Source organism: Primulina eburnea, chromosome 1, assembly GCF_022965805.1.
Source record: "Primulina eburnea isolate SZY01 chromosome 1, ASM2296580v1, whole genome shotgun sequence".
Taxonomy (NCBI): Eukaryota; Viridiplantae; Streptophyta; class Magnoliopsida; order Lamiales; family Gesneriaceae; genus Primulina; species Primulina eburnea.
The window spans coordinates 14606360-14630994 of NC_133101.1; the positions used below are offsets into that span (position 1 = coordinate 14606360).

The 24635-nt window shown below is 41.1% G+C and overlaps 1 protein-coding gene across 1 annotated transcript; it reads right to left on the bottom strand.

The window, feature by feature from the left end:
• Nucleotides 1-474: 474 nt before the first annotated feature.
• Nucleotides 475-24635, bottom strand: LOC140804749 (uncharacterized). Its single transcript, XM_073160864.1, has 14 exons — nucleotides 24519-24635; nucleotides 23774-23864; nucleotides 23463-23571; nucleotides 23281-23365; nucleotides 22483-22584; nucleotides 22196-22312; nucleotides 21613-21678; nucleotides 21333-21509; nucleotides 21212-21265; nucleotides 20776-20841; nucleotides 1860-1906; nucleotides 951-1652; nucleotides 646-819; nucleotides 475-541 (listed from the first exon to the last, which is right to left on the bottom strand). Exons 1-14 carry the CDS (start codon nucleotides 24633-24635, stop codon nucleotides 475-477), a joined length of 1974 nt encoding a protein of 657 aa, XP_073016965.1.

Below are 24635 nucleotides of genomic sequence, written 5' to 3' on the forward strand. Positions count from 1 at the left end.
TTACTCAAGTCACTTGCACACAAGCACCAAAGGACTTTATCTATGCAGCTTACATGGGTAAACAGATAAATTAAATGTCATAATTGTACAAAACCGTAAAATATTATTAAAATAAAGATCGTTTTACATTAGAGCCAATAAAAACCCAAGCCACAAGTTGGCTCGTTGGACACCTACTCTAACAAATACAAAATACTAGGAAATTCAAATATCCAACCATATTTTTCCTACCAATTAATATAATAAACATCCTTCCGTGGTAGTTATTATGTGTAGGACATATCAGTGGATTTTCACAGAAGCACCGCAGAAGGAAAAATTGGAAACACAGACCTGCTGACAGAGATAGAGGCCTGTCATAAATCATAGATTGTAAGGGGCTGCTGACTGAGGATTTCAGTCGAGAGGGCGGACTTTTCATTGACAATTTTTAAAGAGAAATTTCGTTATACTGGAGATGGGGAGAGTAAATATTCAGGCTGTAATCTTTGTAGAAGTATCCCACATAAGGGACAACATGGTGAGAAAGATTTCTTGAAGGCTGAAGATTCGAAAAAAGATTTAAAATTGGAAGGGTATAAAGGCATCATGAAAAAAATTAGAGGTACCAACTTTGAAGCTCGTCTTTGACAACACATGCAAAACCGGGAATATTTAGCAGGGCAAAGTTGCATAGATACAGAACACCGGTGTAGCTTATGGGTTTGATCAACTCCATTGCCATTCTTCACTCCCGAACAAATGGCGTATTCTATTGATTCAAATGGCACAATTGCTGAACAAAAACTGCAATTTTCTTCATATTCAAAACTCTCTCTCCTGTTAATAAAGCAAGAACGGAACCAGCCTTCAGCTAATAGATTGATACAGTATCTTAAGATGCTATTCTATGTATGTGTGCATGAATGAACCAAAAGAAGTTCAACAAAGATAAGAACATCATGAATTACCTCTTCTTAATTTTACCAACTTTGGCAGCAAGAAATTTTAAATCATCCTCGACAATTTTCTCATGAAGTGAGATATAGTGCTCCATTTGTGGCCATTCATCAGGACGCCAACAGCCAACATCGCAGAAATTTGTTGGCACATCTGAAAAAAGATCTAAAATGGCAGAAAAATATAAACCAACAAGTCTTCTCCGTAGTTCATTTTCACAGCACAACTGCAACTCCTTCCATACATTTGTCTGTTCCTCTATGGCACTACTGAATCTTTCCAAGTATTGGCGTTTTCTACTCTCTCTCACCTCATCATTTTTAAGCACAACATGCCTGATGATTACATTGATGAGGTGCAACTTACGGGTTGAAATAGTGGGCAAAATTTTAAATGTCGTAGACAAGAACGTAGTACAAATGCCAAAATTGGATCCAAAATAAGATGTCAACCATTTCTGCAGAATATGCTCTACATAGTTTGGTATCGACTGTTTGAAAGATACGAGGGCTGCCACAATATCCCAAATGTTCAGAAGCCCACTGAAACTCCCACACAGACTCAGAGACCATAATATGTTTTTTTCCCACCAAATTAATTCTACCTCAGGGAAACCAGGAAATGATCCGAAATCAATATCAAAACATATATTGGAGGAAGTGTCCAATTGCTGCCCTCCAATCCAAAGGAACTCGATAGCAGCTTTCTGAGTTCTGTAAAATTACAATAACATTTATTGGTCAATCAAAAATAGGTAACTGTTTGAACGGTTAGTTCTTATTGTTTCCATTCAACTTTTTACTAGATCATCAAAATTTTCTTTTAAAGAAATGTGGGTGCTTGTTTGTTGCAAGCATCTATCCATATGGCAGTTGCTATTTCATAATTTGTTACCAGAAAATATAATTTTAAAAGTTCACCTTTCCTGGTACATGGTATTTAATAAATCAGAATCAAATCTTCGAGCCTGCAAATAACAGACACCAAACTTCTTAGAACTAGATTTAAGTACAGGGGTATCAATGACATCTATTCTGAATAAGGTAAAAGGTGACCAAGTGCAAGAAAAGGATCAAGAGATTCCATTGCTTAGACTCATTTCAGTCAACTAAGCTCCTTTTCCTAGGTATTATTATATGACTACTGTTCCGGAGAGATGAAATTTCGATCTTTCTATTTTCCTCTTTATTTTTATTTTCAGTAAATTATCTTTATTTTTGTAAAGGGAAAGAAGCAAGATATTGACCAATCTCATCTGAAACATAATATGAGAGAAGTAAAAATTCAATTTTTTGGATGGTATGTTATCTAAGAGTTTTCTCAAAATGCTATGAATAGAATTCAGTTTTTTCTTCAAATCTAGAATCGCTACATCGAGTGAGTTTATTATTTTGACTTAAAATTTGATAAGAGAGAAAAACGGTAACATACCGTACTTTTCATACTTAAAAATTTGCGGAAAAATTAAAAATTTTCTTGAATGTAAAAATACTTTCAATGTTTGCCACAAAAATATCACAACCAAATCCCCCATAAGAAAAGGTTGACAAAAACATCGTTCTCCACTTCATCAAAACAGAGTAATAAAATATTCAACATGCTAAACATTTTAAAATAAACGTGGGCGGTCCTCGGGTCTAGCCTCTCGCTCATTCCAAGCCTGCCCCTTGGTCGCCACCTCCTGTCTCCTCATCAACATACTCACCTGTATCGATCAAATCTAGTGAGCCTAAAGACTCAACACGTATAAACTGGAAATAACGAGTACTACATAATAAAACCACAAGCGATTTTAAAATAAGGCGTACATACTTGAAACTTGAACTTGAAATAAACTTGAACATACACATAGACGTGCCATAACGTGAAAATTTTCTTAAACATGCTTGCATACTTGAACATACTTGATATACATGATTTCATTTTGCGTAGAGGATGTTTCAAAGCAAGTGACCATACATAATAAACGCCTGATCAGACACACCACAGTACTGGGCTGACAGGGACGTATCCACTGCCACATACATGAGATCCCCGTTCATAATTTAACGGGCTGGTTGGTCTCCGTTCATAATTTAACGTTTTCCAACCTCAATCTAACCCGTTCATAATTTAACGGGGTGGAGAGGTCCTCGGCCACGTTCACCGACTTCCAAACCCATTCATAAATTGGTCACAAGACATTTAGCATACCTCAAAAACTTGAAAATATTTTCTTGCACGTCATACATACTTACTTGGCGTTGAGGGATTCGTTGGACTTCGACTGGGGCCGTTGCTACACATAATAACATGAAATTTCATACCTAACTTGCATAACTTAGACTTCGAAATCATGCTTACTCACAAGCTCATTCTATCCCTTAGGACGTTCTAGATTTTCCCATTACTCGACCTTGTAAAACATCATATTAAACCATAGCATAAAACCTCGAACTGAACCTTAAGTGATAAAAGAATTTAACCCAAAACTGAAGGTACACGAACCCCGTGCCCAGGTCCGGCCCCGGGTCCGTGTAGGTTCGCTAAGTTATGTGTGTGAAGAAGAAGAAGGCACGGACCCCGTCTCTAGGTCCGGGTAAGGGTCCATGTAGGTGCGGAAAAATGACACTCCTGAAGGAACAAAGGCACGGACCCCGTGGAGAGGTCCGGGTGAACATCCGTGTAGGCACTGCAAACATACATCGAGTGAAACACAAAGGCACGGACCCCGTGCCCTCATCCGTGTAGGGGTCCGTGCTGACTCGCAAAAACGACACTGAAGGAATAACAAAGGCACGGACCCCGTGTCAGGGTCCGTGTACGGGTCCGGCTAGACACTGAACGACGAAACCTGCGTGCAAAACTTAGTGTGATGTTTCCTTCTCCCCAACCAAACCAAATGACCACGGATCGATACCCCGAGACACATCCTTGTACGCTACGGCATTGTACCAACCCAAGTAAGCCATTAAAATTGTTCCCAGGAGCAACAATCAACAACAACAACGACACGACCTGAAATTCGTCACCATTATTCTCCCTACGACTTTTGATTCAACCTGGTGCCTAGCGACACGAACGGTGATCCAAATACCAACCCAACATCATAAAAATCATACCTAGACACAACAACAATCGCCCGTCGATCTCCAACAAAGCCTGCAACATAAAACTTCAAGAACTGCATCAATAACAAAATTTTCTGGAATTCACAGTTTGAGCAGTATCACGAAAAACATCATAACTCACTCATTTTTCGTCCAAAAATCTCGAATTTTATATCAAATCGAAGGCATCGAAAAGTTCTAAATTTTTCGTGTTGAAAGTTTCTCAAAATCACGAATGAAAAATCACAATATTTGAAAAGACAGTAAAAAATGAATTTTTGAGATTCAAAACTACTTCAAAATACGTCCAATACAATTTCTGCTCAAACTACTACGAATCATTCACATGTTTTCACACAAAACGCATCAAAATTCATACTATGACAAGATCGATGCAGCAAGAACAGAATATACGTGCCTTTTGATAATAAACGTTATCGAACCGGAGATATCGAAGCGGAAACGGTGCGAGGCTTGATCCAAGACGACCGTGGCACTAAAATCCTTGAATAATTCACACGAAAATTGCTGGAAGATGGAGAGGGGAGGGGGCGGCTACTCTATGAGTGAATAACCCTAGTTTCTTCTCTCAAAATTAAAAAAAAAACTGAATTGTGATAGTGTGTGTATGTTTTGCCGATATCAGTGTGTGAAAAAGTGTGTAAAATGTGTAAGTGTGTGTGTGGCGTGGGTTTAGATAGTAATTAGGGAATAAATTATTGCTATAATGCGTAATTAACATGTAAATAAAATGCTAATCCTCCACTAATTAAATAAAATCTCTAACTTTAAAATAACTTGCACAAAGCCAACTTTAAAAGTCTTAAAATTCTAAAATTCACTAAATAAATAATTTTATGCATAAAGGTGCTAAGGCTAAATAAATTATTTAAAATGCCCCATCTTCGACTAAAATAAAATTACCACATTTAAAAATTGCCAAAAATCGTCACCGGTCTTTTCCTCAATTCAGCCTCGAATAATCGCCTGAAACATGAAACTCGAAAAATATTTTAACGTGCATCACTAAGTCATAAATAATTTAAAATAATGCATTTAATTAAATCATGCACTGCTAAACTCAGATTAAAATAATTTAAATGATTTAATAATAATTATATAAATGCATGGGTTTTACGTGTATGAAATTTGGGCTCTACAGTTCCTCCCCAACTTATAAAAATTTCGTCCTCGAAATTAAGTCTTAACGAACAACTCCGGGTAGCAAAGTCTCATATTTGCCTCTGACTCCCATGTGGCTTCTTCCACTGATTGGTTTAGCCACCGAACTTTGACTAGCTTAGTCACTTTGTTCCGGAGTCTACGCTCTTGCATGTCTAGGATTTGGATCGATTTCTCCTCATAAGACAGGTCTGGAGCCAACTGCAACGGCTCATAACTCAGAATATGTGAAGGATTAGCCAAATATTTCCTCAGCATCGAGACATGGAACACATTGTGCACCCCGACCAGATTCGGCAGAAGGGCAACACGATAGGCTAGTGTCCCAACTCTGTCCAAAATCTCAAACGGCCCAATGAACCTCGGACTTAGTTTGAATCTTTTTCCAAATCTCATAACACCCTTCATATGTGCTATCTTAACGAAAACGTGATCACCAAAGGCAAACTCGAGATCTATCATCCTCTTATCAGCATAGCTCTTCTGACGGCTTTGGGCAGTCTTCATTCTGTCACGAATTGTAATAGCCGAGCCCGGTGTACCGTACGGTTTTAGCTTTGCTTGTTATTTGGGTTTTGTGATTTAGATGTTAGAGTTGTGTTTTGGGCCATAGTATTATTAGTTATTGTTATCTGGAGGTTTTAGATGTTGTTGGTTGTTCGTTTCAGCGTTTTGGATCGATTTTAGTTGGTTTTGTACTGTTCATTGCCGTGGCTAGAGTGCACCCGCGCTCTTAGAGGAGTGCCCCCGCGGTGTACTATTCATCATTTTGGATTTGGAAGGCCGTGGCATCACCGCACCCGCGGCAGTGCAAGGACCGCACCCGCGGTGAGACCGCACCCGCGGTGTTTGTGCATGGGATTTATTCTGGTTGACCGAAGGCTTAGCGCACCCGCGTTACTTGTGTGACCGCACCCGCGGTGTAAGTATGGGCGAGATTTTAAGCTACTTTTTGGGAGTTGTTGGCCATACCTTACCTTATCTTCTTCATCCATTTTCGAGATTCTCTCCATTGGCAAGGGTTTTCCTCCATTTCTTTAGCTTCCTACCTTTGATTCTTGGAGTTATTTGGATTTCCGACTTGAGATCAACGTTCTCCGTGGTATAAGGAAGCTTAGGTAAGTTTTTGGTGCGATTCTATTGAGGTTTTGAGTTTAGTGTTGACTTGGGCATGATGTTTGAGTTGGTTAATGGATTATTTAGATTGGATTCTTGGATTTAGACTTGATATTGGTGTTATCTATGGACTATTGTTGTAGGTGGTGACCAAGAGCTAAGTTTGCGGTGTTCTATTGGGTTGTAAGTGGAATTTCATCCCTTGTGCTCACATGATATTATATGTATTGTTTTTTTAAAGGTTTCAAAGTGTTATTCCCTTCCATTGATCCATTGTTATGTATTGATTTCATTGATTATCTATTGGAGGCATCGATGTCTCACTATTGTTATAAGGGAATACAAGAGAAAAGATATAGATTGCGAAACGACGGCTTTAAATGATATTCAGAGTTCAAATGTTTTATTGGATTGATTAATCATAGTCAGAGCATTGCATGCAATTAGATGATCATCGACCGTAGGCTTTTATCCCTCAGAGTTGTCGGTTTATATCGATATGGGATATTAGCAACCACAGACAGAGATACTATTGATATCAATCCAACCAGAGAAAAGTGAAATACCATCCTATTGCTATGCTATTGCTACAGTTATTGCTACAGTATTTATGTTTCAGAGTTGATGGTATTTATGATTTAAAAGTCATGTTTTACAGAGTATATTGTATCATTGCTATATAAGAGTTCCACTTGCTGAGATTTATTCTCATTTCAGTTTATTCATGTGATGCAGATAAGAGCGACGGACCGGGACGTTGACTGTGGATGGGGGTCATATGCATACGAAGATTGGAAGGAAGATTATTTTGCAAATATTTTGGGACATGATCATAAGAATGATTGTTTTGTATTTTGTTAAATCATTTGAATGATCATGTATTTATTTTGTAAACATTTTTATGAAATGTATTTTGAAACTCCTTCCATTTGAAAGAAAATTTTAAATTCCGCTGTATATTTTATTGTTACGGGTCAGGGTGTCACATTTAGTGGTATCAAAGCACCGGTTCTTCGGACCAATGCATATGACTTCGTCTACTTTCAACTGTCCGGGTATGTTTTCTTGCATCTATCTATTCATTGTTATCTATTGATTGGTGTCTTGTGAGCAATTGTAGAGTATGCCACCTAAGAGGAAAGTCGTAGAAGGTGAGGATAGTTCTTCCTCGAGAGTTTTCGATGAGTTCGGAAAGTTGCTTAAGGAGCAGGCTAAGGTGCATAGCGAGCAGATTCAGCAGCTCATTCGTATGCAAGGTGCAGGCCAAGGTAGAGGGCAAGGTAGAGTTCCAGTAGCTCAGGCAGTTGGCACCGATGCCGTCTTTTCTGCTTTCAAGAGGATGGATCCGTCAGAATTCGCAGGTAGTTCTGATCCGCTAGTTGCTGTTGAGTGGGTCAAGGCTTTAGAGGCGATCTTCGATCATCTTCAGTACGAGGACAAGGACAGGATCAGTTGTGCTATTTTCATGTTGGTCAAGGCCGCCCGCATCTGGTGGAATGCGACCAAGGTTGGTGTGACTGTTTCGACGCTAAAGTGGTCAGAGTTTACTGATCTGTTCTACGACAAGTATTTTCCTGATGCCATTAGAGCGAGGAAGGTTTCGGAGTTCTTGGAGCTTTGTCAGGGAGGCATGGATGTTGGTGAGTATATTCTGAAGTTTGAGGAGGGTTGCTTGTTTGCTCCGTATATTGCTTCGAACGACAAGGACAAAGGCGCTCATTTCATTCGAGGCCTCAGAGCTGAGATTCGCCGGGATATCAATATGTCCAAGGCCGTTACTTTCAAGTTGATCGTGTCCAAAGCTTTGATGGCCGAGCAGGATGAGAAGGACATTGCCCGGGAGAGGCAAGAGAGACATCAGGCCATTGCTCAGAGGGGCCAGAGTTCGAATCAGAGAGGCCGAGATCGTTTCAGAGGCAAGGGAAAGATGGAGTCCAGTCCTAGACCTCCGCCAGCTCCAGTTGCTCCAGTTGATCCCGAGAAGCCTCTATGTCCGAAGTGTGGCAAGCATCACCGTGGAGAGTGCAGATTTGGCACTCATTCTTGTTATCGTTGTGGCACGGCAGGCCACGTTGCCAGAAATTGTCCTAGGGGAGCTAGCCAAGAGAAGGTGCAGGGTCGGATCTTTTCGATGACCAAGGAAGGTATTAATCATGATTCTTCATTGATCTCTAGTACTATTTTGATTTCAGACAGAGTAGCTACGACTTTGATAGATACTGGTGCTACTCATTCTTTTATGTCTGATTTGTTTTTGAGATTGTTGGGTATAGTTCCTTCTATTCTTCCCCTTCAGCTTAGTGTTATTTTGCCTTCGGGGGACGTGTTGTGTCCGTCATCGATTGTTTTTGCGTGCCCTGTTCGTATTGAGGAGCGAGTTGTCTTCGCTGATTTGATTGTTATCCCTATGGTTGCTTTCGATGTTATTCTTGGCATGGATTGGCTTTCGACTTACCGTGCAGTTATCGATTGTGTTGCTAAGACAGTAGCTTTTGCAGATGTTGGCCAGGGAGGAGTGCTCGCCAGCTCAGGTACTTCGCTGGTCCTTCATTTTATTTCTTGTCTTGAGGCTGAGAGATTGCTTTGTAGAGGTTGCGATGGGTTTCTTGCTTCTATTGTGGATGTTGATAGACTGATTAAGTTGAATATAGATGATATCGATGTTGTGAGGGAGTTTGCTGATGTGTTTGAGGATGATGTTCCGGGTTTGCCGCCGGATAGGAATGTTGAGTTTGTGATCGATTTAGCTCCAGGTACGGTTCCTATTTCTAAGGCTCCGTACAGGATGGCTCCTACCGAGATGCAGGAGTTGAAGTCTCAGTTGCAGGATCTTTTAGACAAGGGTTTTATTCGTCCGAGTTCTTCGCCTTGGGGAGCTCCGGTTCTGTTTGTTAAGAAGAAGGATGGTTCTTTGCGGCTGTGTATCGACTACAGGGAGCTCAACAAAGTGACTGTCAAGAATAAGTATTCGTTGCCTCGGATAGATGATCTGTTTGATCAGCTTCATGGTGCTACAGTATTCTCGAAGATTGATCTTCGGTCTGGCTATTATCAGTTGAAGGTTAGGGAGTCCGATATCCCTAAGACAGCTTTCCGGACCAGGTACGGTCACTATGAGTTTCTGGTTATGTCTTTTGGTTTGACCAATGCCCCTTCAGTCTTCATGGATCTGATGAACCGTGTGTTCAAGCCTTATCTGGATAGCTTCGTCATTGTTTTCATCGACGACATCTTGATCTATTCCAAGACTAGGGAGCTTCATGCCGAGCATCTCAGAGTTGTTCTTCAGTTGTTGCGAGAGAAGAGGTTGTTTGCCAAGCTGAAGAAGTGTGAGTTTTGGTTGGATCAGATTTCTTTTCTAGGCCATGTGGTTTCGAGAGATGGCATTGTAGTTGATCCATTGAAGATAGAGGCGATTCAGAGTTGGCCTATTCCTACTACTGTTTCAGAGGTTCGCAGTTTCCTTGGTTTGGCGGGTTACTATCGTCGTTTCATTTCAGGTTTCTCCAAGATTGCCCTGCCATTGTCCAATCTGACGAGGAAGACTCTGAAGTTCGAGTGGTCCTTTGATTGTCAGAGTGCATTCCAAGAGCTGAAGGACAGGTTGACGACAGCTCCTGTTCTTTCTTTGCCCAGTGGTTCCGAGGACTTTGTTGTCTATACTGATGCGTCGAAGAGAGGCCTTGGTGCAGTTCTGATGCAGCGAGGTAAGGTCATTGCCTATGCGTCTCGCCAGTTGAAGGATTATGAGAGGAATTATCCGACGCATGATTTAGAGCTAGCAGCTATGGTTTTCGCCCTGAAGATTTGGAGGCATTATCTGTATGGCGAGAAGTGTGAGATTTTCACAGACCACAAGAGCTTGAAGTATCTGTTCTCTCAGAAGGAGCTCAATATGCGGCAGAGGAGGTGGTTAGAGCTGGTCAAGGATTATGATGTGACTATCAGTTACCACCCAGGGAAAGCGAATGTAGTGGCTGATGCTTTGAGCCGGAAGTCGAGTCCTTCATTGAGTTCTTTGATTCAGAGGCCTTTGTTGATGGATTTGCAGAGAGAGGAGATCGATCTGGTGATTCCAAGTACCATTGCTCGTTTGTCAGCGTTGGTTATTCGATCTACATTGACGGACAGGATCCGTAGAGAGCAGTCGACTGATGTTCAGTTGACAGAGTTGAGAGCTAGAGCTGAGGCTAGAGGGAATTCAGAGTTTGGTCTGAATGGTGATGGTTTGGTGACTTTCAGAGGCCGTATTTGTGTTCCTTCTGGCGACGATATTCGGAGAGACGTCTTGACAGAGGCTCATACCGCACCTTATTCGATTCATCCAGGCAGCACGAAGATGTATCAGGATCTTCGTCGACTCTATTGGTGGCCAGGTATGAAGAGAGATATCGCTTTGTTCATTTCTCAGTGCCTTACTTGTCAGCAGGTGAAGATTGAGCATCAGAGACCTGCTGGGAAATTGCTATCTTTGCCGATTCCTCAGTGGAAGTGGGAGCATATCACTATGGATTTCGTGACTGGTCTACCCAGGACGCAGAGAGGTTTCAATTCCATTTGGGTTATTGTCGATCGATTGACCAAGTCAGCGCATTTTCTCCCAGTCAAGACGACGTATTCGATGAATCAGTATGCCGAGGACTACATTGCAGAGATTGTTAGACTTCATGGGGTTCCTGTGTCGATCGTGTCTGATCGTGACCCTAGATTTACCTCCGAGTTCTGGAAGAGTTTGCATAGAGCTATGGGTTCGCGGTTAGCATTTAGTATAGCTTATCACCCTCAGAGCGACGGTCAGTCAGAGAGAGTCATTCAGATTCTTGAGGATATGCTCAGAGCCTGTACTATTGATTATTCTGGTAGCTGGGTTTCTAAATTGCCCCTTGTGGAGTTCACGTACAACAATAGCTACCAGTCGACGATTGGCATGGCACCGTATGAGGCACTTTATGGCAGGAAGTGCAGATCCCCTTTGTTTTGGGATAAGGTTGGAGAGAGGAAGATGTTGGGTCCCGAGTTGGTCCAGCAGACTGCTGATGTTGTTGCAGTGATCAGAGAGAGGATGAAGACTGCTCAGTCTAGACAGAAGAGCTATGCAGATGTTCGTCGCAGACCTTTGCAGTTCGAGGTTGGCGATCATGTATTTCTGAAGATAGCACCTCTCAAGGGTGTGATGCGTTTTGGCAGGAAGGGCAAGTTGAGTCCGAGGTTTATTGGCCCATTTGAGATTTTGGACAGAGTTGGTGACAGAGCCTACAGATTAGCCCTACCGCCCGATCTTGATAGAGTCCATAATGTGTTTCACGTATCGATGTTCAGGAAGTATATTGCAGATCCTTCCCATGTTCTTCTCCACGAACCATTGGACTTGAAGCCGAATTTGACGTACCAAGAGATTCCGGTCCAGATTTTGGATCGCACTGTCAGAGTATTGAGGAGCAAAGAGATCGGCATCGTTAAAGTCCTTTGGAGGAACCATTTGATCGAAGAGGCTACGTGGGAACCAGAGATTGAGATGAGAGAGAGGTACCCTGAGTTGTTCGTGCCGTGACGTCAATTTCGAGGACAAAATTCCTCTAAGGAGGGGAGATTGTAATAGCCGAGCCCGGTGTACGGTACGGTTTTAGCTTTGCTTATTATTTGGGTTTTGTGATTTAGATGTTAGAGTTGTGTTTTGAGCCATAGTATTATTGGTTATTGTTATCTGGAGGTTATAGATGTTGTTGGTTGTTCGTTTCAGCGTTTCGGATCGATTTTAGTTGGTTTTGTACTGTTCATTGCCGTGGCTAGAGTGCACCCGCGCTCTTAGAGGAGTGCCCCCGCGGTGTACTATTCATCATTTTGGATTTGGAAGGCCGTGGCATCACCGCACCCGCGGCAGTGCAAGGACCGCACCCACGGTGAGACCGCACCCACGGTAGTAGCAGCACCGCACCCGTGGTGTTTGTGCATGGGATTTATTCTGGTTGGCCGAAGGCTTAGCGCACCCGCGTTACTTGTGTGACCGCACCCGCGGTGTAAGTATGGGCGAGATTTTAAGCTACTTTTTGGGAGTTGTTGGCCATACCTTACCTTATCTTCTTCATCCATTTTCGAGACTCTCTCCATTGGCAAGGGTTTTCCTCCATTTCTTTAGCTTCCTACCTTTGATTCTTGGAGTTATTTGAATTTCCGACTTGAGATCAACGTTCTCCGTGGTATAAGGAAGCTTAGGTAAGTTTTTGGTGCGATTCTATTGAGGTTTTGAGTTTAGTGTTGACTTGGGCATGATGTTTGAGTTGGTTAATGGATTATTTAGCTTGGATTCTTGGATTTAGACTTGATATTGGTGTTATCTATGGACTATTGTTGTAGGTGGTGACCAAGAGCTAAGTTTGAGGTGTTCTATTGGGTTGTAAGTGGAATTTTATCCCTTGTGCTCACATGATATTATATGTATTGTGTTTTTAAAGGTTTCAAAGTGTTATTCCCTTCCATTGATCCATTGTTATGTATTGATTTCATTGATTATCTATTGGAGGCATTGATGTCTCACTATTGTTATAAGGGAATACAAGAGAAAAGATATAGATTGCGAAACGACGGCTTTAAATGATATTCAGAGTTCAAATGTTTTATTGGATTGATTAATCATAGTCAGAGCATTGCATGCAATTAGATGATCATCGACCATAGGCTTTTATCACTCAGAGTTGTCGGTTTATATCGATATGGGATATTAGCAACCACAGACAGAGATACTATTGATATCAATCCAACCAGAGAAAAGTGAAATACCATCCTATTGCTATGCTATTGCTACAGTTATTGCTACAGTATTTATGTTTCAGAGTTGATGGTATTTATGATTTAAAAGTCATGTTTTACAGAGTATATTGTATCATTGCTATATAAGAGTTCCACTTGCTTAGATTTATTCTCATTTCAGTTTATTCATGTGATACAGATAAGAGCGACGGACCGGGACGTTGACTGTGGATGGGGGTCATATGCATACGAAGATTGGAAGGAAGATTATTTTGCAAATATTTTGGGACATGATCATAAGAATGATTGTTTTGTATTTTGTTAAATCATTTGAATGATCATGTATTTATTTTGTAAACATTTTTATGAAATGTATTTTGAAACTCCTTCCATTTGAATGAAAATTTTAAATTCCGCTGTATATTTTATTGTTACGGGTCAGGGTGTCACACGAATCTTGACCACCACGTCTGCAGTCTGCTGAACTATCTCTGGACCAAGTTCTGCTCTCTCACCAACTTCATCCCAATGAACTGGTGATCCGCACTTACTCCCATACAACGCCTCATAGGGAGCCATACCAATAGATGCTTGGAAGCTGTGGTTGTATGTGAACTCCACTAGAGGTAGTCTAGACTCCCAAGTTCCTTGAAAATCAATCACGCAGGCTCTCAGAAAATCCTCTAAAATCTGAATCACTCGTTCAGACTGGCCATCTGTCTGCGGGTGAAAAGCTGTACTGAAAAGCAACTTCGTTCCCATGGCTGCGTGTAAGCTTTTCCAGAAGGACGAGGTGAATCTCGGGTCCCTGTCGGATACAATCGAGACTGGGAACCCATGCAAACGGACTATCTCCCGGATATAAAGCTCTGCATACTGTGTCATGAAGAAAGTCGTCTTCACTGGTAGAAAATGCGCTGACTTAGTGAGTCGGTCCCCTATAACCCAAATAGAATTCGATCTTCTGACTGACCTCGACAACCCAACCACAAAATCCACAGTAATGTTCTCCCATTTCCACTTTGGGATAGGGAGTGGCTTAAGCATTCCTGCTGGCCTCTGATGCTCTGCCTTCACCTGCTGACAAGTGAGGCATTCGGACACGAATCTGCGGATGTCTCGCTTCATCCCTGGCCACCAATACAAAATCTACAAGTCTTTGTACATCTTGGTACCTCCTGGGTGAATAGAATACGGAGATGCGTGTGCCTCTGTCAAAATATCCTGTCTGATCAAACCAACACTAGGCACCCACATTCTACCTCTGTATCTCACCATCCCGTCTGTCACTGTGTACAAAACACTGCCCTTGTCTTCATCTCTCAGTCTCCATTTCTGCAACTGCTCATCTGCAGACTGTCCTGCACGGATGCGGTCTAGCAAATCAGATTTGACTGTCAGATTAGACAGCCTAGGAGCTCTGTCCTCACGATAAATCTCTAGACCAAATCTCTGAATCTCAGACTGAAGCGGTCTCTGCACTGATAACTGAGCTAAAACTGCCACTTTTCTGCTCAAAGCGTCTGCGACAAAATTAGCCTTTCCCGGATGGTAGCTAATTTCGCAGTCGTAATCTTTCACAAGTTCTAACCACCGTCTCTGTCTCATATTCAGCTCTTTCTGCGTGAAGAAATATTAGAGACTCTTGTGATCGGTGAAAATCTGACATTTCTCGCCGTATAGGTAGTGTCTCCAAATTTTCAGTGCGAAGACAACGGCGGCTAACTCCCGGTCGTGAGTCAGATAATTCTTCTCGTGCACCTTCAACTGCCTGGAAGCATAAGCTATGACCCGACCCTGCTGCATCAATACTGCGCCTAACCCGAGCTTAGATGCATCGGTATATAATACGAAATTTCCTTGCCCTGATAGCATGGCTAGCACCGGCGTAGAAATAAGAGCTTGCTTCAACGTATCGAAACTCTTCTGACATTCATCGCTCCACACAAACTTGGCATTTTTCTTTGTCAGTGATGTGAGCAGCACTGCTATGGACGAAAAATCCCTGAATGAACTTACGGTAGTAGCCTGTTAAACCCAAAAAGCTGCGGATTTCTGATGCATTCTTTGACTCAACCCATTCCTTAATGGCTGCTACCTTCGCTGCGTCCACCTCAATACCACTGCTAGATACTATATGCCCCCAAAATGCAACTTTCTGCAACCAAAACTCGCACTTACTAAACTTTGCAAACAACTTACGGCTCTGCAAGGTCTGTAAAACTGTCCTCAAGTGCTGGATATGCTCCTCATGGCTCTTCGAGTATATAAGAATATCGTCAATGAATACTATGACGAACTGGTCGAGGAACGGCTGAAATACTCGGTTCATGAGGTCCATGAAAATAGCTGGAGCATTTGTCAATCCAAACGGCATCACCAAGAACTCGTAATGCCTGTATCTGGTCCTGAAAGCTGTCTTGTGGACATCTTCATCCTTCACTTTCAGCTGATGGTACCCTGATCGAAGATCTATCTTAGAGAACACGGTAGCTCCCTGCAACTGATCGAACAAGTCTTCGATTCTAGGCAACGGGTACTTATTCTTGATCGTTACCTTGTTCAGCTCACGGTAATCGATGCACAGTCTCATTCTTCTGTCTTTCTTTTTCACAAAAAGTACTGGTGCGGCCCACGGTGAGAAACTCGGGCAGATAAAATCCTTGTCTAAGAGCTCCTGAATCTGCTGCTTAATTTCTAACATCTCTGCTGGAGCTAATCTGTACGGTGCCTTCGAGATTGGCACTGTGCCTGGCATGAGATCAATAGCAAACTCCTCCTCTCTATCTGGTGGAAGGCATGTGACGTCGTCAAGAAAGACGTCTGGGAAATCTCTGAATACTGGAACGTCTGACCTAGGAGGAGTGGGCACGTCAGGTGCTGAGATAACATTAGCCAAGAAAGCCTGACACCCCTTAGAAATTAGTCTCCTCGCCTGCATGCACGAATCATTCGAGGGAAACTCCTCCATCTAGCTGGCTCAAATAGAAACTGCTCTATGCCCAGCGGTCTGACCAACACTGATCTCTTCTGAAAATCGATCAGAACTCTGTTCTTACTCAGACAATCCATTCCCAAAATAATATCGAACTCCGGCATCGGCACTAGGATCAAATCTGCATACACTAGGTGACCATGCAATTCAAAGTCAATAACTCTGATCACACTGGTAGCTAACAGCTCTTCCCCGGATGGGACTGTCACGGAAAAATTTCTGTCTAGGCCAATGGACTTGAGGTCCAAATGATCAGCAAAAGTCTCCGAGATAAAGGAGTGAGTGGCTCCTGAATCTATCAATGCAGTTGTGGCTAATCTCTTTATGAAAATGTTTCCTGAGAGATGCGTTAGCACAACATAAACTTATATCCCAAAATTACTAACATAAACCTCAATCATAATAGAACTCAATATCCCAAGGCACACAAAATATTACTAGCACACTAATAATCCCAAGTAAAAATTCCACATGCAAGGCAAAATAATGTTGAGCTTAGGTAGAAAAGTTTACCAGTCAGTAAAGTGATGTCTGGGTCCGCCTCCTGTGCATGCATGGCGAATACCCTGCCCTGGGTTGGCTGCTTCCACTGCGGGCACTCTTTCAGCATGTGATCCGTAGCTTCACATTTAAAACATTTTCATGACCCATACAAGCACTGCCCCGGGTGCTGGCGGTTGCATTTTGGACACACTGGGTAAGCAACGGGCTTCTAAGGCGCCCCCTGCTGCTAAATTGGACCCTTGCCCTTTGGTGGTCCATGATACGGCTTCTTCCCTGGCGGCCCCAGATACGGTTTCTTGAACTGGGGCCTCTGATGTTGGTGCTGCGGTGCTTGATAGGGCCTCTTGCCCTGCCTGTCAGCCTCAATATCTCTCTGGTCCTGCTCTGTCGCTAAAGCTCTAGATACTGCGACGGCATACGAAGTAGGGCCAGCTACCCTCACATCACGGCGCAAGATCGGCCGCAGACCATCAATGAAATGCCTCAGCTTTGCCTGGGCATCATTCGCAATGAGGGGTACGAAGTGACATCCCCTCTCAAACTTCCTGACAAACTCTGCCACACTACTGTCCCCCTGTCTCAATGTCATAAATTCTCTGGTCAAACGAGAGCGTACTTCTTCAGTGAAGTACTTGGAGTAGAAGACCTCCTTGAAACCATTCCAAGGCAGCACCTGCAAATTGACTGCCACTGACGCACTCTCCCACCATAGTCTAGCGTCTCCAGTCAATAAGAAAGTGGCACAATGGACCCTGTCAGCATCTGTCAGCTCCATAAAGTCGAAAATTAACTAGATGGACTTGATCCATCCCTCAGCTACCATCGGGTCATTGGTACCCGCAAACTCCTTTGGGCACATCCTCCTAAACCGTTCATACACTGCCTCAGGTTGGGGCCTCGTCCCTGCACCTACTGCTGCAGCTTGGTTCTCCGCAAACTGTGCGAAAAACTGCGTCATACCCGCAAGCATCTGCGCCTGCATATCTGGAGGTGGTGGTGGTGGAGGATTGGCCCTCTCCTCAACTCGAGGCTCTCTGTCCTCCTCACTGGCTTCCCGGTTAATCACACGTCTAGGAGGCATACTGTTCCAATAAATTACCCAACACTTAAACCCAACATACATGAATGTAATACAAAAACATAAGATGCATGTACTTTGAACTTTACATGTAAGCATGGTGAAAACATGATTTGATGCTTACTACATAACATAATTCAAAACTTTAAAACTTACAGACTTGAGGTATGACTTCGTGAGCTTCTTGCGACTGGCGGTAGGCGTAACCCTTTACAAGAACACCGCTCTGATACCAACTGTAACATACCGTACTTTTCATACTTAAAAATTTGCGAAAAAATTAAAAATTTTCTTGAATGTAAAAATACTTTTAATGTTTGCCACAAAAATATCACAACCAAATCCCCCATAAGAAAAGGTTGACAAAAACATCGTTCTCAACTTCATCAAAACAGATTAATAAAATATTCAACATGCTAAACATTTTAAAATAAACGTGGGCGGTCCTCGGGTCTAGCCTCTCGCTCAGTACAAGCCTGCCCCTTGGTCGCCACCTTCTGTCTCCTCATCAACATACTCACCTGCATCGATCAAGTCTAGTGAGCCTAAAGACTCAACACGTATAAACTGGAAATAACGAGTACTACATAATAAAACCAAAAGCGACTTTAAAATAAGGCGTACATACTTGAAATAAACTTGAACATACACATTGACGTGCCATAACGTGAAAATTTTCTTAAACATGCTTTCATACTTGAACATACTTGACATACATGATTTCATTTTGCGTAGAGGATGTTTCAAAGCAAGTGACCCAGACATAATAAACGCCTGATCAGACACACCACAGTACTGGGCTGACAGGGACGTATCCACTGCCACATACATGAGATCCCCGTTCATAATTTAACGGGCTGGTTGGTCCCCATTCATAATTTAACGCTTTCCAACCTCGATCTAACCAGTTCATAATTTAACGGGGTAGAGAGGTCCTCGGCCACGTTCACCGACTTCCAAACCCATTCATAAATTGGTCACAAGACATTTAGCATACTTCAAAAACTTGAAAATATTTTCTTGCACGTCATACATACTTACTTGGCGTTGAGGGATTCGTTGGACTCCGACTGGGGCCGTTGCTGCACATAATAACATGAAATTTCATACCTAACTTGCATAACTTAGACTTCGAAATCATGCTTACTCACAAGCTCATTCTATCCCTTAGGATGTTCTAGATTTTCCCATGACTCGACATTGTAAAACATCGTATTAAACCATAGCATAAAACCTCGAACCGAACCTTAATTGATAAAAGAATTTAACCCAAAACTGAAGGTACACGGACCCTGTGCCCAGGTCCGGCCCCGGGTCCGTGTAGGTTCGCTAAGTTATGTGCGTGAAGAAGAAGAAGAAGGCACGGACCCCGTCTCTAGGTCCGGGTAAGGGTCCGTGTAGGTGCGGAAAAATGACACTCCTGAAGGAACAAATGCATGGACCCCATGGAGAGGTCCGGGTGAACATCCGTGTAGGCACTGGAAACATACATCGAGTGAAACACAAAGGCACGGACCCCGTGCCCTTATCCGTGTTGGGGTCCATGCTGACTCGCAAAAATGACACTGAAGGAATAACAAAGGCACGGACCCCATGTCAGGGTCCGTGTACGGGTCCGGCTAGATACTGAACGATGAAACCTGCGTGCAAAACTTAGTGTGATGTTTCCTTCTACCCAACCAAACCAAATGACCGCGGATCGATAACCCGAAACACATCCTTGTACTGCTACGGCATTGTACCAACCCAAGTAAGCCATTAAAATTGTTCCCAGGAGCAACAATCAACAACAACAACGACACGACCTGAAATTCGTCACCATTATTCTCCCTACGACTTTTGATTCAACCTGGTGCCTAGCGACATGAACGGTGATCCAAATACCAACCCAACATCATAAAAATCATACCTAGACGCAGCAACGATCGCCCGTCGATCCCCAACGAAGCCTGCAACATAAAACTTCAAGAAACGCATCAATAACAAAATTTTCTGGAATTCACAGTTTGAGCAGTATCACTAAAAACATCATAACTCACTCATTTGTCGTCCAAAAATCTCGAATTTTATATCAAATCGAAGGCATCGAAAAGTTATACATTTTTTGTGTTGAAAGTTTTCTCAAAATCCCGACTGAAAAATCGCAATATTTGAAAAGACAGTAAAAAACGAATTTTTGAGATTCAAAACTACTTCAAAATACGTCCAATACAATTTATGCTCAAACTATTACAAATCATTGACATGTTTTCACACAAACCGCATCAAAATTCATACTATGACAAGATCGATGCAGCAAGAACAGAATATACGTGCCTTTTGATAATAAAAGTTACCGAACCGGCGATATCGAAGCGGAAACGGTGCGAGGCTTGATCCGAGACGAACGTGGCACTAAAATCCTTGAATAATTCACACGAAAATTGCTGGAAGATGGAGAGGGGAGGGGGCGGCTGCTCTATGAGTGAAGAACCCTAGTTTTCTTCTCTCAAAATTAAAAAAAAACTGAATTGTGATCGTTTGTGTGTGTTTTGCCGATATCAGTGTGTGAAAAAGTGCGTAAAATGTGTAAGTGTGTGTGTGGCGTGGGTTTAGATAGTAATTAGGGAATAAATTATTGCTATAATGCGTAATTAACATGTAAATAAAATGCTAATCCTCCACTAATTAAATAAAATCTCTAACTTTAAAATAACTTGCACAAAGCCAACTTTAAAAGTCTTAAAATTCACTAAATAAATAATTTTATGCATAAAGGTGCTAAGGCTAAATAAATTATTTAAAACGCCCCATCCTCGACTAAAATAAAATTACCACATTTAAAAATTGTCAAAAATCGTCACCGGTCTTTTCCTCAATTCCGCCTCGAATAATCGCCTGAAACATGAAACTCGAAAAACATTTTAACGTGCATCACTAAGTCATAAATAATTTAAAATAATGCATTTAATTAAATCATGCACTGCTAAACTCAGATTAAAATAATTTAACTGATTTAATAATAATTAAATAAATGCATGGGTTTTACGTGTATGAAATTTGGGCTCTACAAAAACTAGTACAATATTCAGGATAAGTTCATGGACATTCCAACTATAAGAGAATGGACGGATGGAATATGATACCACAGCAATTGCCAAGCTCCCATGAGATACTGCCAGACCAAAGTAAGAATCATATACAAATGGAACCTGCAGAGAAAATCTAGAGTCTATTGGAAACAAATATGCAAATTTAAAACAGAAGTAAACATGAAAAATTAATGCATACATCCGGGGAGCTATTCAAACCAGGAGTATTTGAAGGAATGTGTATTTCCCTTAGTGCTTTCCCAACTAAATTCCACGCTTTCATAGAGTTGTCATGTAACACATGAACTGATCAAATAATCTGGAGGGCTACCAAGGTTTTCAACCTCAAGGCTTTCTGCGTGAGGCATTACTTGATAACAAAAGCAATTAACATGGATTTTTTAATTTTTTAATATCTGTTGAACTAACACTCCCTTAATACTAAAATTCATATTTATATCAATAAAACACTTCCTTCAATATTTATTACCTGGCTGCAGCTGTACAAGCAGAGTCCATCAAAAGCCCAAGCTAAACCAGTGACCTGATTGTTATTTTACAAGATAAATCATATGCCATTCCATATGCCAAAAAAGGTGTTGAAAACTTACAATGTGGTCATGCGCACTATAACAACCAATTATTTCAAATTCATGGCTGGTCATATACATGGTCCACACTTCAAATGATCCGGATCCTTTACCAATAGCCAGGAACAAATTTAGTGGTGTTTGCAGGGGGGCAGTAAATGAAAGTATGGAGACAGGTTTTGAATCAACTGTAATAACCTAATTACACGAGCAATCACAAGTTTCAAAATAAGATATAATCAAAGTAGCTGGTCTAAATTTTGAAAGGATAAGTAGCAGACTTTTAGCAGGATATGCTGACCTCCCTCAGCAAAGAAAATGAAGCATGAAAAGTTTCAGATGACTTCAGTAGTTCCTTAATATTCACCTGCCAAATCTTCACTCTATAAACAAAAAGAAGAGGAAAGTCACAAAATTAAATGTTATAATCAAATAAAAGGTAAACCTTATATGTATGTGTGTGTATAATTCAGTAGTTCTAACCCATGTCAAGCAAATGTGCTAGACTTTTGGCTTCGAAAAGAGAAAAAGGTTAATTAGTTATTCACCTCCCATTAGAACTTCCCGTCGCTAAAAGAATTTGAGGTTTTGAAATTTCCGAACATATAAAGCCCAGCAAATAGATGTGATGCATGTATCATGTGCCTTGAGAAAGCCACCATTTGATGCTTTACATGGGAGTTCAGGGGTAATAATGGAATAACTCTCTGGTGCATCAATTCTCTTGAATGAAATTAGACCACATTTCAATCCAGTAGCAAGAATATAGCAGCAGCCCGAGGAGTTATGAGGAATAGAAACCCAATCTTCAGATGTCCTCAGAATCGGTGACCAAGCCACAATAAGGGGTGTCAACATTGCATTGCAAGAAGCATATTGTTTGCCGTTATTAGTTGAACATTGCATTCTTTGATCTTCAGAGGTGTCCCTTCAGAAACAGATATGGGAATAATTTCCCATGTATTGTTTTCTTTTACATTGTCAAGTTTTTTTGCAGAAACCTAATAAAAATAGCAACACATTCAATGTAATGGCATATATCAAATGCACAACTTTTCAAATTGAAAGCAGATCATGTAGCTGCATTGAAGCTGATTTAGTAAGTATGGAGGTTCATGTCATGGAATAAAATGATAAAACTAAATCAGATAGTGAATGCAGTGTGCAGTACATTAGTTTCATTCTGTCTCCTTCGTTTTCTTTCCTTTCTTAAACTAGATACAGGTGGCTCATTAGGGCATTCAGATTCTGCATTATCTCGACTCCCTATCACCTGTATAAAGAAAAAACCCCAAGAATAGTTGGAATTCATATCATTAATTGTTATGTCATCAAGAATATTTCATCTAGAAAAGTATATGGGGATATGCAAGAAACGCTAATCAGCAAAAAGTTGAAAGATAGAACCAACTCACATCTAAACTTTCTGAAGATATAATTTGAGACTCTCCGAAATTGATCTTGGAATGATAATTATACATCATCTCTGATATGTCCATAAACTAGAAAATTTCATATTATAACTTTAGCAAATGTGTGAAAAACAAACATTAAATTTAGGAATCACAGATAACATACTAGATTCCAAATTCATGACATTTATTATGCATAAGCAACAAAACCGTAAATACAACAAACTTGAAGGGCTATGAAATTCTTTTTGAAAGAAATGTTGATTAGGTATTGCCTCTCCAAACATAAACAAAGCCTCCAGTACTAACACAACAAATTTACACATTAGCACAAATATGAATCTACTCATGGGCTCATAGCCAACACAGAACCAACAGTAAGAACATAATTAAGAGCATCTATAGACACAAGAATTGAAACAATTCCATTGCTAAAATTTTCACCATTTTTTTTGGTTCAGGAAGATTATTAAAGTGAAGAGACAGCAAGCTCGAACCATAATTCTGGTCCTGACACCACTACTTCCTGAAAGCTTCATTTATAAAATACTTAATACCTCAATCCATTCAGCCGAAAAATCACAGAAGGGAAAACGGTAAAGTTTGACGCGTCCCCCAGTGGTGCAAACAGCAAGAAAACAACTGCACGATTCATAGAAAAATTTAGAATTAATTCAGGGAGGCAACTTGCGTTGCATACTCAAACAAAAACTTCGATCAGGGGTAATGGTATCAGTACCCAACATTGCTAGCAAGACCTGCAGGAGACCAGGAAATTGACCTAACACATGGTCGTGTATCCCGCGACACAAGCATTGGCAACAAGCACCCAGAGAGAAAATCTATCCCTGTTACAAAATGAAAACAAAATCAAATGCAGTGACGTGAGAAAATAAAAAGTACTTGAAACCTCAACTCAAAATTAATTTTCATTGGCACTGTAAAACCACAAACCCAGAAATCCAAATGGCATCCAAATTGTGTACATACATACATACAATGAGCTCATTCAAAACTATGAAATTCATTTTTTAATATGATTCTACGTACCTCCAGCATTTATGAGACCAATGGAAAAAGGCTTGCTTGGGATAACAGAAATTACACCTCGACATCCAGCTCCAGAAGGTTTAGCAGGATTCTAACCAAGTGAACAACAAGCATATACCAGTGATTCGAAGGCTAAATCAAACAGTATAAAATTAAATCCTAATTTGAAAAAACAAATAAAAAGTAAGGTAATATGAATTATATAGACCAACTACTATAAGATTCTCTATCAAATTCAAATCAGACCCTGTATTGAACTCCAACATAAAACAGCTTCCAGACCAGTTATGAAGATCAGGTAGATTAAAATGTAAGCATAAATTTGGCGTTTAAAATTCAATAACAATGCAAAAATCTTCGTTTAAAAAATAAGCATGCTAGTTCAGAAATATTATTACATTATATGCAATCAATTGATTTAGTAGTTGTCTTTCCTAAGTCATGGGATCAGATCCCATCAGGTGGATCACAGAATACTGGACTCAGAATCAGTGGTCATTGATTCTTGTTCATGTCAGTGCATGGTTAATAATGTCATCTGCATAATCCTCACACTAACAGAATCAATTGACAGCCCAAAATTCTTGATCAACTAAAAACTCAGCTGGAACAGATTGAATGCCAGGATACTTCTGAACTTGAGCAATTTCAATGTTGAGACTCAAATGCTATACATCGTATCAGTAAAATTGCATCAAAGCAATTCAATACTAAAATCAGCAAACTTTGAAAAGTTAACAATTACCATGATCGTAACGAGGCTACCAGAAGCGACCGCCACCAGATTCTCTTCAGACCAAGCAACAGCGTTCGGATAACAAGGCGCTGATACGAGCACCGCTTCTTGGAAGCGGGAAGACAT